We start from the raw sequence: 14,571 nt of genomic DNA, 5'->3' as shown, positions 1-14,571 counted from the left end.
TGAAGTTCGGAAAAAGATACCTGCTCTTTTCAACATTTCACAATTTTTAAAACTTTTAAACCCTCAAAAAAGCTCTACACCAATGACATCGAGGCACATTTTATTCTTGGTAAGAAATACCGCTTTTAAAATGAAGTTGCTCAGTTGCTAAAATATTACAGCGAGTTTCTCAGAAAGCAAATTTTCCCAATCAACATAATTTCTTATTTTTTAAGGTTGAGAAAAATGGCGAACTGAAGTCACCTAGATGGTAATTTTTTCAAACATCAATCAATTTATATCTACATGGCGTCATTAAATTGCTGATTATTGCAATTCCGCGTTCTTTGAAGGTCGCATGTTCTCGTTATTCCCGAAGACACCTCTAAAGTATAGGTACAGTAGCAGTCAAAAGTAGAGAAACATTCGTTTATTGCTCTCATATTGTATTTAAAATTTATTGTATGTTTAACTAGAATTGCTATATATAGAAATGCATTTCCCTTATGCCTCGAGGAAAACCTGTGTGTTCGGATGTGAGAAAATTAATTATTTCCAAATATAAGTCAGGTATGAAGCAATCGCACATTGGGCTCGAATTAAATCTAAATCGATGTGTTATAAATAAATTTATCCGTTGCTTTCATTTGCGGGGAACGATAGCGACTCTTCCCAAATCTGACCGACCTCGTATAACCACAAAAAGTAACGATCGAAGGGTAGTAGGAACCTCCAGAGGAGATCCGAAGAAAACAGCGGTCTGATAGTATTCAGTACATTATACCTATTAATGAAAGGTACAATCCAAAGTTCATAAGAGGTACTGTTAAATTTGGTAGTAGCAGATTAATGGTTTGAGGTTCCTTTTCTGGATTTGGTATGGGACCAATTATAAGAATAGATGGAATAATGGATCGATACAGGTATTTAGAAATAACAAGGGATGTTATATTACCATATGCGGAAATTAACACGTCTCCTAAATGGATTTTTCAACATGACAACGATCCAAAGCATACCGCCAAAATTATTAAAGAGCTTTTTGCCACCAATAATGTCAGTGCAATGAAATGGCCTCCTGAGAGCCCGGATCTCAACCCCATTGAAAAAATCTGGGACATGATAGATAAAAAAATGAGAAGGGATCTTCCAGATAAATTTACAAACAAGGAAGAATTATTTAGTGCACTAGAAGATGCCTGCAACTCGACTGAGCAGGAAACAATTAATATATAATTAATTATATAATTATTAGATTCCATGAAAAGAAGGTGTAGTGCAGTTTTACTAAATAAGGGCTGTGCAACGAGATATTGATTGAATACACATAATTTTTGAATTAAAAAATTTGTTTCTCTTCTTTTGACCGCTCCGAGTAATTTTTTTTAGTTATATATGAATTGGTTGATGAATTATAATAAAAATGAATTGAAACTACGCCACTACAGTTAAATTTATGATAATAAAAGTTTAATTTATATGTAAGCAATATTTAGAAAGTATAATGCCTAAAAGAAATGTTTCGCTACTTTTGACTGCTCCTGTATATGAAAACAGCGGAAAAATTTCAAAAGATAAATTGTGCAAAATTGGAAAGGATACAGATCCTTAAAGCAATTCAATAATTCTAAATTGACAAATTCAGAAATTGACGACAGTCAAATTGAAATATAATAATCTCTGCTTTCCGACACCACCACCATAATTGCTGCAAATGACTGAGGCCGTTTTTGTTATTACTAAAAATAACGAGTGTTATTTCCCTAATGACGTAATCAGGCAGCATAGTACACAAAAGTTACCTGAACCAACGGTAATGGTCACAAAAATTAGATCGAATTTGATACAGAGGAGAATAGAAAAGAGGAGGATGTACTGGAAATAATCAAGCCACTGACCATATACCATTCTACTTGGAAAAATACTTACTCAGTTTCAGAGAATTTTTTGATCGAAATTGATTTCGTTGGTTAACCTAATGAGTTCAAACCTTTATTAAAATAATCAGAACGTACATATCTACTATCTACTAATGATGAACTAATGCGGAAAATTTCACTTAATTAATGCTTTTTTTCCCATATTTTATTTCAATAATATTTCAATTAAAACATTATTTCTAAACTTTAATTCATAGCTAAAAAATAAAAATATCCTCATGTGAAACCTGCAGCTTTCTTCAAACCGTACGATTGACTTGAATTTCCTTAAAATTTAACAATTCCTCTAGAAATTTCTCAATTGAAGAATTCGGCTTGGTTCCCTTAAAATGTAGAAAGAGGTTCTATGTGATTGTCACACTTTGTACGCGCACTTACAATTTCCAAAACGATCAAATTCGTAGTTGATTGCTTTATTTCCATCAAACATTTAAATTGTAAACTAAATTCAATTTTTTAACACATTTTCTCAATAGAAAATTTGGCACGAATTTCTAAGAATTTCGAAAAGTTCATTTTAAACAAACGTGCAATTTTTAACGTGAAAAACCTTAAAGGGAAATTCGGACACGACAAAATTGTCTAAACGAACTCGAAGGAAACTGCATTGCCGAATGAAAAAGTTATTAATTTATTAAATGTTGATTAAAATCCTTAAGAAAAAGTGTTAATACAGAGGGAGACATTTATGAGTACTAAATTTCGATCAAATGCCAAGAGACTTGAAAAAGCTTGGTATCTAGTCAAGTATTATTATAGAAAAGTCAAGTCAAGCTTTTAGGTTTAAAATCACTTAAAGTATTTTATAAAAACATTTATCTACTTTATGCGATGAACCCCTACTTCTACGTAGACTCCACCCTTTTCTTTACAACCCCATGCCTCCTCGCCATATGCCTCGTCAAACACTGTGCTCTATGAAACCTCTCCTCACACATAGTGCAATTGTAATTCCTTTCTCCCGTGTGCAGCCTCGTGTGCACTGTCAGACTGTACCTTGTTGTGAATTCCTTGGAGCACACTGTGCACTGCACCTTCTTCTCGCCTCCCACCTTATGCACCAACTTCAAATGCCTCTTCAGTGAGCATTCAAAATTGAACATTTTGGAACAATACTCGCACTGAAAAGACTCATCAACTCCGTAGACTTCTTTTCTGTGATTCAGTCTTTCATGGCTCTTTACATAAGTTTTAACTGAAAACTTTTTATCGCAGAATCTGCACTGGTATTTCTTGATGTTTTCGTGTCTTTCCAAATGACTCACCAGTAAATGTTTGGCTGTAAAACCCTTTCCGCACACTTCACATCTGAACTTAAAGGTGTTTTCTTCTAGGGAGACGTGGTGCACTAGGGCGCTGTAGGTCTTGAAAGTTTTGGGGCACTTAGGACACTTGTAGATTTTCGTGTGCTTGTAGTGGTGCACCGCAAGATCGACAAGGCTCAGAAATATCCATGGGCAGTGCTCGCACTTATAATGATCCCCCTCATGCACTCTTTTATGTTCGTCTAACAATTCCTTAGATTTGCAGCTTATGAAACAAAGATCACAAGCAAATTCTGTCCTGTGATAATGTCGTGTATTATCGCTAATTAATTTGCCGCAAGTGGGGCATAAGGTGGTTCGAGGCTGTTTTGCAGCAGCATTATGCTTCACTCTAATATGCTTCGCTAAAAATTTGCATTTTTTATCGCAAATTGGACAGGCACGTGGAGGCTTTTCAGGGGGTGCTGAAAGAATCTTATTGTGGGCAAGTTTTATATGGAGTTTTAGGTGAATAAAAGCCTTCCCGCAATCTGGACAAATCTTTGGTTTGCGATCTTTTCGAGTTTTGTTGCCAGGGGTGAGTGAAGACCCCATGGAATTTAATGGGACTTTGTTGTGCTTGCGTCTCATGTGCTCAGTTAAAAACAGGACAAACTTTCCACATTCCGGACATGGTTGCGGCCTCACTTTTGGAACGATACTTCCTTTTGGAGCTATCGTTTGTATCCTTTTGGCGTCAATTTTTGCAGGTATCACCCTAATTTGCTGAGCCACATTTATTACTTTGGGAGGGATAGCACCGAACACTACTTGAATTCCTGTTGGGCTTTTCAAGAGGTACACCTGAGGGGATGTACGTGGGACACACCTAAAATGCAACATCTTTAGTTTGAATAATTATTACTTTCTCTTGAGAGGATAATAATTAGGTTCCGCTGTTTACTGGGAAAAGATACTTTATTTAATGTCAAATAAAACTGATCCAAGCGAAAAATAAAAATCCTAAGAATCATAGGCAAAATACAAGACATTATTTGTCAAATCGCAACTATCCTCGTCACTCTCTTTATGAGTATTAGCTATTGATCCGATATTGCGTAAGCGTTCTCGCTCATGGACGCGTTGGTGCTTCTTTAGGTCTTTCTTCTCAGAAAAGGCCTTGCCGCATAGGTCGCAGCAAAACCGTTTTTCCCCCGTGTGAGTGCGCATGTGCTTATTAAGATTGTGATTGTTAGCCAATTTTTTTTCACAAATCTAGAAAGGAAGAGGAATAAAAACGCAAAACCAAAAATTGCTGGTCAAACGAGATGAAGAAAATGAAGTTTTGTACCAAATTAGCGAATCTAAAACTTTTAAGCGGTTTACTGGATTTCCTTATGAGAGGCGCACTCTTGTAGCACTTTATAAGGTTGAGCACAGTTTCCGAAGTAATACAAAACAGAAGATGTAATTTTGTTTAAATTTCTCCTCTGCATAACTTTGAGAAAAATATCGAACTGGATTTTCATCCTTGGGAATATGAAGAAGCTCCACTTAGAAAATTTCGATAATTTTTAAGATTGAAAACGAATTCATCTAAAAGCCCTTCAAGCCCTAAAAAAAATAAGGAAAAATATTTTGGTAGTTTTAAATTGAAGTTTTGGAACCGTCAGAAGACTTCCTTAAGCTTCTTTAAATATCATATACGTGACATTGATTGGTGGAGAGTCAAAAAAAATCTTTAAATTTATAAATTTTTGCAAACTTCAAGGTTTTGATGATTCTTCACAGAAATGAATCCTTTGATGTCTTATATTCATATTCCTGTAAAAGCACAAGTCGGAATATTCGAGTTTTCTATATTTCATACGATTTTCGAGATTCCAGCACTCGCCCTCGAATTTAAAGCACCGTTTTCAGGACATAAGTGGAAACTTTACCGTAATTAGTTTTTGAATCACACACTTTCGAACAATTTTTTTTATTAACCTTGTATGTAGAAACTTTATGGCTCTTCTATATTCTATACGGAATAGAGAAATTGCTTTCGAGCTTCTATATTGAAGAAAATAATGGACAAAAATGTCTTTTAGGTGACATTTCTGAAATCAACTTAGGCTTCTACAAAAGAAACAAGAAAAAAGTATTTTTTATATTTCCTACATTAGGGAGGGCATCTCAAAGATTTTTGACTACCTCTCATGGAAGAAAAACCGATAAAAAACAGTTTAAAATTTTTAGATCTTCAAACATGGTTCATTTGTTCATATGCTTCAATCGACCAATAGTAACATCAAAGCCTTACTGGACAATCCACAGTTCTATCAGCCCCCACTTTATGAATCGCACTCAAATGTCTTATTAAACTTCTCTCGAAAGTAAACTTCCTGCCGCAAACTTCACATTGAAAAATCTCCTCAATTCCATAGAGCTCCATCTTGTGATTAAGGCTCTTATGCACCTCCAAATATCTAAAATCAGCCTTCAAAACCAACGCAGTAACTCAAACCGATCTACAAACCTCTTGACTGTAAACTTCTTCTTGCAAATCTGGCACTCATACTTGGGAATATCCTCATGGATCTCCATGTGGCTAGCCAAAGTGTGTTTGGTGACAAACCCTTTACCGCAGACCTCACATTTGACCTCAAAATTCCCTTGATGTCGTTTAATGTGGTTGACCAAAGAGTTCCTGAAAGTGCCCTTAACCACGAAATCGCACAAAGGGCAGGAGTACTTGCGACTGTGTTTATAATTGTGTAAAGCAAACTTGATCAAGGAAGAAAAGCTTATATCGCATATTGAACAATAGTGCGATTCTGGTATGATATTGTGAACTTTTTGTAAATGTGCATCCAATAACTCTTTTGTTTCAAAGTTGATGAAGCATTCAAGGCAGTTATGGAAACCATGAGTTTCCAGATGACGTCCCAGATCTTTGTAAACGTTACCGCAGATGTGGCAGGTTCTGCCTTTTTGGATTTTAATGTTCTGTTCTTTTAGGGCTTTGAGTAGAGCCTCCTCGCTGCATTGTTCAGCTAAAGTGTTCACACTATCGTCTTTCATTACTTGAATCCAAATTTCTTCATTTTCTCCTTCAACTTTAATGTAAATGTCGCCATCAGAGCTAAAAATAGGGAGGATGTAGGTCGTTGTTTTCAAAGAGTAACGATGGGATGATTGGAGGAAATTAAAATGTCTGAAACTACTAGAAAACATTTTCTTTTCGATCGGAGAATACAAAGATGTCTATTGAAGTCGATTTCATATAGGGTCTACGCAATTACTTCATTTTGGAAGAATTCCGGCACGTATGATCCAACGACTAGGAGGATAATAATTACGGTTCGTGCACAAATTTGGACAAAAAGAGGACCTTCTTCAGGGAAATAGAGTCGCATACTAAAAAATAGAGCTTTGAGGGCATCATAACAATAATTTATACTTACTGTAATAAGGTTGCCTGTATTAATAATTAATTGTTCTGGATGTTTTCGACGTGTTCTTCCGAATTATCCTAAATTAAAATTATTTACGAATATGTTTTATTCAAATTGCGATCAACTAAATATATGGAATGTAAAGAAATACTGAAGAGCAAAAAATAATGAGAAATTGTCATTGGGGACTATTCAATTTAATACTGTCAATTTAGGTGTCTGAGCACCAGAAAAACATAGGTAGATACCTATGTTGTATATAAAAGAAACAAGATGTTTCTTTTACCTGTGGAGATACAAACCTGGAAATCATATTAAAAATAGGCTTAACGTTAGATATTAACATAGACGTAAGATATGTTAACGTAGACGTAATTTTTGGACGCAGGCATAATTTGCTGACGAAGACGTTAGATTCTGCGTCAATACATAACTACCATACAAATTTCATTTTGAAGCTAAGTCTACGTGTGAGGTATAACTTGACAAGAAATAGTTAGCAAAACATCACAAACTAAATTTTGTCCCTGGAGCTCCAAGTGCAAATTAGTGAACACTTTTTAACTAGTCTCGTTTGTAAGGAGAAAACTGTTCGATTAACAGCACTTGATTCGGAAACCAAATTTAACCCAATGGACGCAAATGGAAATGGATATTGTGTATTGCTGCTGGACATAAATCTAGCGGTTACGTAGGTAATTCGACTCGATACGGCTACGTTTAGGTTTAACATAGTTAACCGCAACCTTACGTCTCATGTAATTGGTAACACGATGACAATTGTTTTGCTTGCCCATGAGTCGTTTATGATGTATAATTACGTTTACGTGTTCTGATTGGAATTAAGTGTCAAATGTCTTCCAGTTTTTTCATTTATGCTGCAGTGGCTTTCAATTACTTTCATTCTTGATGTGACAAATGAATAAGAGTAATATGAGGAATATCGGAATCTTCATAAAAGATCATTATGAAAGTCCGACGACGTAACCGTTGTCAATTTTGTTGTCATACAGTCAAGCACCAACACAACTTCGATGATGAAAGCGCAGGTAAGCAGCAGGCTTTTCATCATTTTTATCTTTTAGATTCATAGTCGATATTCGCCTATCAAGAGTATGAAGGCAAAGTTTTTAAATCCGGTACGGATTGTTTAAAGTTCTACAAATTATTGATAAAATGCCTAATTGATTAACACAATTGCATATTACTATAAATAATTGTCTTCAGCAGAGTAGTTCTTTGCGCTATGTCTATTATTAATTTGTTTTTCGTAACACGCTTGCGCCTTAGGAATTCCTACCACACGCGTGTTTTCATTTGTGTTAATAAATACTATGTCAATTCGTCTTATCTACTTTGGTAAGGGGTCGTAGGAGAAAGAAGTAACATACTGCAATAAAAACTAACCGGAATTTATTGGAATATACAATATCTTATTTTGTATAACTTATGCTTGAACTCTTCTGCAGAGTCGCTTTTATGCATGTAAATTGTGAATTATTTCCTAAAACCGAAAAAAAATGTTTAACCACGAAGGTGATAAGGGCCATCTCAGTCCATTTTTCTGAAACTAATTTAGTAAACAGGAAAAAAAAATCGCAAGTACTGGAAATGGCTAAATTTAAGCCTATAGTATTCTTTTGTTTAGAATTTAGAGCAAAATTCAATTGTTGTATAAAACACAACATATTGTCTCCTACTGCTGGTCTGAAATAGATTGGAAAGAACCTTCGAACATCAGATATCGGTATCTTAATTTAGGAAATAATCCACAATTTAGATTGAAAAAAGCGAACTTGTATAAATTTCCAATATGTTTTTTGGATTTTTATTTTAATAAGTCATATTACTGCTACGAACTATTTACATATTACTTTTCCGTTAAGGTACAACTATAGGAACCAAAATAATCAGATAATTAGGCTAATGGAATCAACTATCATATTAAACTCCAAACAAATTTTTTTTATTGTTTAGGTTGGTGAAAATACTTCAAAATTCAATTACTGCACGAAGAACGATAAAATTAGATAACAACATTTGAGTATATACTTTGAAGTCTGAATGAAGAGAGTACCAGTTTACTGAATATAAAATACATAATAAATAAAATAAAAGATCCAAAATAAATTAACAATGATAATTATTGCAGCTCAATTAATTATTGCACTAGGACATTTTTTTTAATTTAATTCTAACTGGAACTTAAATAACTTTACGGTAATCTTAACCACAATAAAAGACTTAGGGCCAAATCATTAAAGCACTGGCAAATTTGCTAAACAAATAATTGCGATGAAAGGCAATACAGGGTGCCACAAATTATCGTTTATCTATGAGCATCACGAAAACGATAAGAGGTCAAATTCAGACAAATTTTGCATTTCTATGTATAATAAAGTAATTTTGTGAGGTTTTAGACGTTACAACTACTTACAAAGATTCATTCTAAACATTTCCCTCACAAGTACGTAAAGTGATACTTGTTCGAACAACGCAAATTGGTCGCTAGTCAAGAACGTTAAAGACGCTTTCGCACATGTTAAGTATAATATAATTCCTACGAGCGCGTGTGGGTCGACCTTGTTTTCTGTAAGTTCAATTAAACATTTACACGCGATAATATTTAATTGAACTAATAAGTTATAGTACTACCTATACAGATGAAGGTGTAGAACCACATCGAAACATTCACAACTTAAAGGTTTTAAGGAATTTGTTTTCTCATTTCTCATCTCACAGGGGACCACTCTCAAGAACCAGCCCGAATAAGAATTATTTTAGGTGTGGGACACTACGAATAATGTTCAAAATTTGGATTAAATCTATCAAAAAAAGAGTAGACATACCCTGTGTTTTTAACGAAGTTTTTCGGATCTATGCTCACGTGAACTTTTTATCGTTAACGTAAAATATTCCGGTAAAAATATTTTGCTTAAATTTTGGGACATCCTGTATGTAAATACGTAATTGTACGCAGCACAATACTAATTTGCCCTAAAACTCAAATTTGGCCATCTGCAGCAAACCTCTGCAGCTCTTTAGGTGAATATTTAGCATAGCCTTAGCTACGAAGCCTTTACCGCAAAATTGACACACATAAGGTTTCTCCCCAGTGTGCCCACGCATATGTATCACAAGGCTGCTTCTTTGAGAGAAGCCTTTGGCGCAAAAGTCGCAAATGTATGGCTTTTCCCCTGTATGCACTCGCACATGCTCCACGAGGATTGGTTTTTTTGTGAAGCATTTTCCACAGAATTGGCAACTAAAAGTGAAAGAAAAATGTATGAGAAAAATTTAATATTACGTGAACTCTTACTCACCTATAAGGTTTATACCCAGTATGAGTCCGCAAATGAAACTTTAACTTCTCTTTACTACTCAAAGTTTTCCCGCAAATATCGCAAATCGCAAAGTTTCCAGTATGTGAATTCATATGCAACTTCAAGCTGTTCCTATGCTGATAAATTTTATGGCAAATTACGCATTGATACGTGTTCGGACAGCTAATTTCCTCTTTGTGCATGTTCACTTTATGAGCGTGCAAATATCTCGAATAAAGAAAACATTTTCCACAGAATTCACAATCAAACGGTTTGAGTCCGGTGTGGTAGTTGTCGTGTTCTTGGAAATGTTGCAGGATATTAAAAGACTTTTTGCAGGAGTCACACCAATACTTCAAGAGGTCTTCATGATGCGTTACATGGTCCGTGATTAAGTTGATTTCGGTGGTGTTGTAATCGCACATCAAACACTGGAAATATCCCATAACGCTGTGTACTCTTAGATGGACGATATGGTCGAGGATTTTCTTGGTAGAGTGGTTGCATACTTCGCAGTAGTAGTAATTGTTATGAGTTTCTACGTGGTCCTTCAAACTCGCCGCTGATTTGAATTCTTTGGCGCATACATCACAGGGATGCATTTCTCCGAAAAACCTGGAGATCCTCAAGCGCTTCCCTGGATGAGTTTCTTTATAATGCTGTTTGACAGCCTTGAGATTCCATTCTCTTTCATCCTTGCAAATCGGACATTTGATAACTTTATTTAAATCCAAATGCTCTGCCGAGATCAACAAATCTTCATGCTCTTCAACGTCAAGGGAAACATCAACTCCATCCCCCTCAGGGGGCTTTTTCTTGGGAGTAGCCTGCTTTCTAGATCTTTTCGGTTTTTTATTCAAATCAACAACATCTTTGGCTTTTTTTACGTACTTCCTTTTAGGTTTCTTTGGCTCAAAATCTATATCTACAATTTTCTTTGGTCTACCCCGTTTTCTTTTGCTGTTATTACGAATAAGGGAAGAGTCGGTTTCTTTGGTATTAGGTTTCTTGTCTTTGGTATTTATCACATCTGCTTTTGGACTTGTAGCAGGTTGGACTGAAATGGTTTGATTTGATTTAGGCGAGTTAATATCTTTGGTTTCTAGGGGACTCTCGGCTAGTTCCACTATCGGAGTGAAGAAAGCCATGGGGCAGGACCTAAAAATGAAAAAGAACAGGCGTTGTTTAAGCTAAGTTCAAATAAAAGAAACAGTGAGGAAAACATGATAAATGGAGAATGAAATTATGGAAGCTTGTGGAAAAAGATGAATGTTAAATTAAACACATAGAACAGAGGCGGAAGGAAGAAAATTTGATCAAAGTAAAAAAAGCGTAAAAGGAGCTTCACATGTATCGCTAAATCACCACCCGCCCTCCCGAAAACAGCATAGTTCATTATTGAGGAAATACAGCCTTCCAGATGTGATAGTCAGAAAATTGAGAAATTTTGTGCAAAAAACTGTTTTCCGAGATTTATAATAAAAAGTATAAAAATGCTTTAAACTTTGACATCACATTTTTTTTGTGAATTGTGAACTTTTGAATGTAAGCAAAGTCGACTAAATCTTAAGTTTCATATAAGGAATTTATAGTTCAGTTATGCTCTATTGGTCACCCTGTATAGACATATCTATTGCTTATATTTTATTTGTAAAAAAACGTCCTAATCCACCCCTGTTTTCCATTATTAAGCTCCCCAAAACTGGCGCTTTATCGATTCTTGAGCAATTTTTCCTCACCCAACCCAACACTCTATGTGTTTTTAATTTAAATGGATCCCTCCAATTTCCCCCTGAATGCGGGCAACCAGTTGTGCGCAATCGCGCACCGCTCACATGACAATGACAACAACAAATACAAATTTCTAAAATTCAAATTAAAAATTGTTTATACTTACTTTTGGTCCTCCATTTCGATTAAATTTAATTTTCCTAGTTGTTTCGTAACAATTAAGACTACATTTAGCTGAGTCTACACTAACCCGAATATGAAAATCGACGAACGATAAATGAAGCCATAATCAACACAACACTCGGTATTTCGCCATCTTGGAACGATGTTGTCACGTGTAATGATGCGGCTAAAGTTTAAATATCAAGATTCAATAAAAAGCTTTATATTTACGTATTGTCAGCAATATATAAAAAATTAAAACCGAAGTTGATGATTATTTTACATAAAGTTTATGATAAATTATTTAAGGCTTGAAATTTGGCATTGCATAATACAAACTTGAGAATTGAATTAATGAAGGTCGGCAACAGCCGGCAACAATGGCAAAATGCGCATTACAAGCACATGCGTCAGCGAGGAAAGCGAAACAGTGTGATAATAGTGAGGGGCAGAGGCGGAATATGGAGGATTTTAAATGGTGTAAAATCATAAATTAAAAAAAAAAAGAAACAAATTCCAAAATAAAATTAAGATATCCTTAACTTAAATTATTAAAACACGGTGGATATCACTGTATGAAGAGTATATAGGGATTTAGACAGATATTGTCACAGAATGTACATATATCTATTCAAAATTTTACTCGCTTGATATCATTTGAATCCAAATTTCAAATATGTACTAAATAGCAATTGTGGTTCTATGTTAAACCATAAGTCATCAGGGACTATCATGTCACAAGATAACAAATTTGAAACCTGTTAGTTACGATAAAATAAAATTGATATTTTGAACATTGTGAAAAAAATAAAAGGAATTACCTTTAAAAAAATACTAAATATACGAAAAAATCTATATGAACGTCATTGTCAGTTTTTTTAGGCATTTCAAAACAACGTCACAGAAAAACCTAGTTTGAATGTGTCTTCTTCAAAACAGTCCAAATCTGACTACTTTGTGTAAAATAAAACAAAATCTGTTTAATAATCATTATGAAAAGTAGATAATTAAGGTGCACACCAACGCTTATAACATGACTACTCAGCTATAAAGTAGTAACAACTTTGCTATTCACTTAAGTGGATTTCTAACCATTGTTAGGTAACGAACAATAAGGTCGTTCACAGGTGTTGGGAAACATGTGTAAAACGTTAGATAGGAAAATTTTATTAGAGGACCTGAAACAATGGTAAAAATCTTATCATATTTATGTTCACAAACACAATGTAACGAAGGGATTTAAACCGAATAATAGATACATTATTTTAAATCAATCCATTATTGCACCAATCATAATGATAGTGATAAGTTAAAAATTTATTTCGCAAAACAAATAAAATTTTCTATTATGTACTCCATATCTGAGCGTCTTAATATACAATGATAAGTAATATTAAAATTATTACAGGAAATAACAATATACTCATTTAATTACAGCTATTATACAAATCTTATAAAGGCAAGATTTTAATTGATTTATTAATTATTCTCTTTTTTAAAATGAAATAAATCTGAAATGGACAACCAAAACAATATTTTGCAATTGTAGTCATACTCTTATTTAAGCCCACAATAAAGCACTAATAAACTCCCCTCTAAATACCCTGTTCTTATGACATTGCAAAATGAACCCCTTACAAGGGGAAGTACTTGTGTGGTTGTCCAATCTGCGTCATCTGCCCCAGCTGGCTCAATGAGCTCAGCTGACTTAATTGCGGCAACGGATGCCCCATCCAAGTAGACGCAAATGCACTCATAACATTCCCTCCGCATGTCTTCATGTGAGAATCCACTGAAGTCTTTGTCAGAAAGCCCTTACCGCAACACGAGCAGACGTAAGGGCGCTCCCCACTATGAGTCCTCTCGTGAATCTTCTTGGGAGTTCTTTGCGTGAATCCCCTGCCGCAATACTTGCAGATATGGGGCTTCTCTCCTGTATGCACTCTCACATGCTCTATTAGTTGATCTTTCTTTGTGAAAGCCTTATTGCACACCTGACAGCTGAAGGGCTTGTATCCAGTGTGTATTCTCCTATGGAACTTAAGTTTCTCTCTACTGGAAAGACGTTTACCGCATATGTCGCAGAGGACCGATAAATCAACCCCTTCATCATTATGTTTGCTAAGCTTGTGTCTTCTCAAACCCGAAGCTGAAGCATAATGCTTGTTGCATACTTTGCAGTCGAACTTAACAAGAGGACTTCCAGTGAGTATCTCGTAGTGTTGAGATCTTCTATGAGCTGCCAGAAATCTGGAAAACATGAAATGTTTGCCACAGATTTCGCACTGAAACGGCTTCTCCCCCGTGTGATAGTACTTATGCTCTACAGCATGAGTGCTAACAGTGAAAGCCTTCTGACAAATTTCGCACTTGAATTTAGTTGTGCCCTCATGGGCCCTCACGTGCATTTCGATGTGGTACTTTGAAATGTTTTTGTAAGGGCATAAATGGCAAGAGTACTTGTTCTCCTCGCTATGGCGGATGGTGTGCAGAGCAAATGCCACGTTGTTCCTGTACGTTGAGTTGCATACCTCGCACTCAATTGGCTCATCTAGCTCGATGGGTGGGGGGTGCTTTCTGATGCGCTTTTTTTCGCTCTTAACACGGGGCTTATTTCCTTTTTTCGAGCGTACTTTAAGGGTCTTGCGGAGAATCAACTCTGGGAGTTCCGACGAGGATGATTGTAATAGTGAGTTTAAAACACCCTCATCTTTAATGTCGAGCTTGAGGTCTTCATCAGTGAACGACGCGA

General features: G+C 35.3%; 3 protein-coding genes across 5 annotated transcripts in view; all 3 read right to left on the bottom strand.

The window, feature by feature from the left end:
* Window positions 1-14,571, bottom strand: part of LOC136346213 (zinc finger protein 93-like) — a 169,969-nt gene that overhangs the window by 43,302 nt on the left and 112,096 nt on the right. The window lies entirely within an intron of this gene.
* Window positions 1,286-13,458, bottom strand: LOC136346324 (zinc finger protein 420-like). Its single transcript, XM_066295397.1, has 5 exons — window positions 11,824-13,458; window positions 9,927-11,084; window positions 9,603-9,868; window positions 6,890-6,905; window positions 1,286-4,052 (listed from the first exon to the last, which is right to left on the bottom strand). The coding sequence occupies exons 1-5, from the start codon at window positions 11,835-11,837 to the stop codon at window positions 2,765-2,767; spliced, it is 2,742 nt and encodes a 913-aa protein (XP_066151494.1). The 5' UTR covers window positions 11,838-13,458; the 3' UTR covers window positions 1,286-2,764.
* Window positions 4,123-7,162, bottom strand: LOC136346231 (GDNF-inducible zinc finger protein 1-like). The gene is made up of 5 exons (XM_066295232.1): window positions 6,613-7,162; window positions 6,451-6,565; window positions 5,685-6,290; window positions 5,469-5,634; window positions 4,123-4,438 (listed from the first exon to the last, which is right to left on the bottom strand). The coding sequence occupies exons 2-5, from the start codon at window positions 6,453-6,455 to the stop codon at window positions 4,187-4,189; spliced, it is 1,029 nt and encodes a 342-aa protein (XP_066151329.1). The 5' UTR covers window positions 6,456-6,565; window positions 6,613-7,162; the 3' UTR covers window positions 4,123-4,186.

This window comes from Euwallacea fornicatus, chromosome 22, assembly GCF_040115645.1.
Source record: "Euwallacea fornicatus isolate EFF26 chromosome 22, ASM4011564v1, whole genome shotgun sequence".
Classification (NCBI taxonomy): Eukaryota; Metazoa; Arthropoda; class Insecta; order Coleoptera; family Curculionidae; genus Euwallacea; species Euwallacea fornicatus.
The sequence above is the reverse complement of the archived record's forward strand: the minus strand, read 5'-3'. Positions and strand labels throughout refer to the sequence as shown.

Bases quoted from the DNA above. Each gene is read 5' to 3' on its own strand.
- LOC136346324 (XM_066295397.1), bottom strand. The intron at 9,869-9,926 runs GTGAGTAAGAGT...TTTCACTTTTAG, and splicing joins ACTGGGTATAAACCTTATAG to TTGCCAATTCTGTGGAAAAT.
- LOC136346231 (XM_066295232.1), bottom strand. The intron at 5,635-5,684 runs GTTTGTAGATCG...GGCTGATTTTAG, and splicing joins AAGAAGTTTACAGTCAAGAG to ATATTTGGAGGTGCATAAGA. The intron at 4,439-5,468 runs GTAAGGCTTTGA...CTTCCTTTCTAG, and splicing joins ATAGAACTGTGGATTGTCCA to ATTTGTGAAAAAAAATTGGC.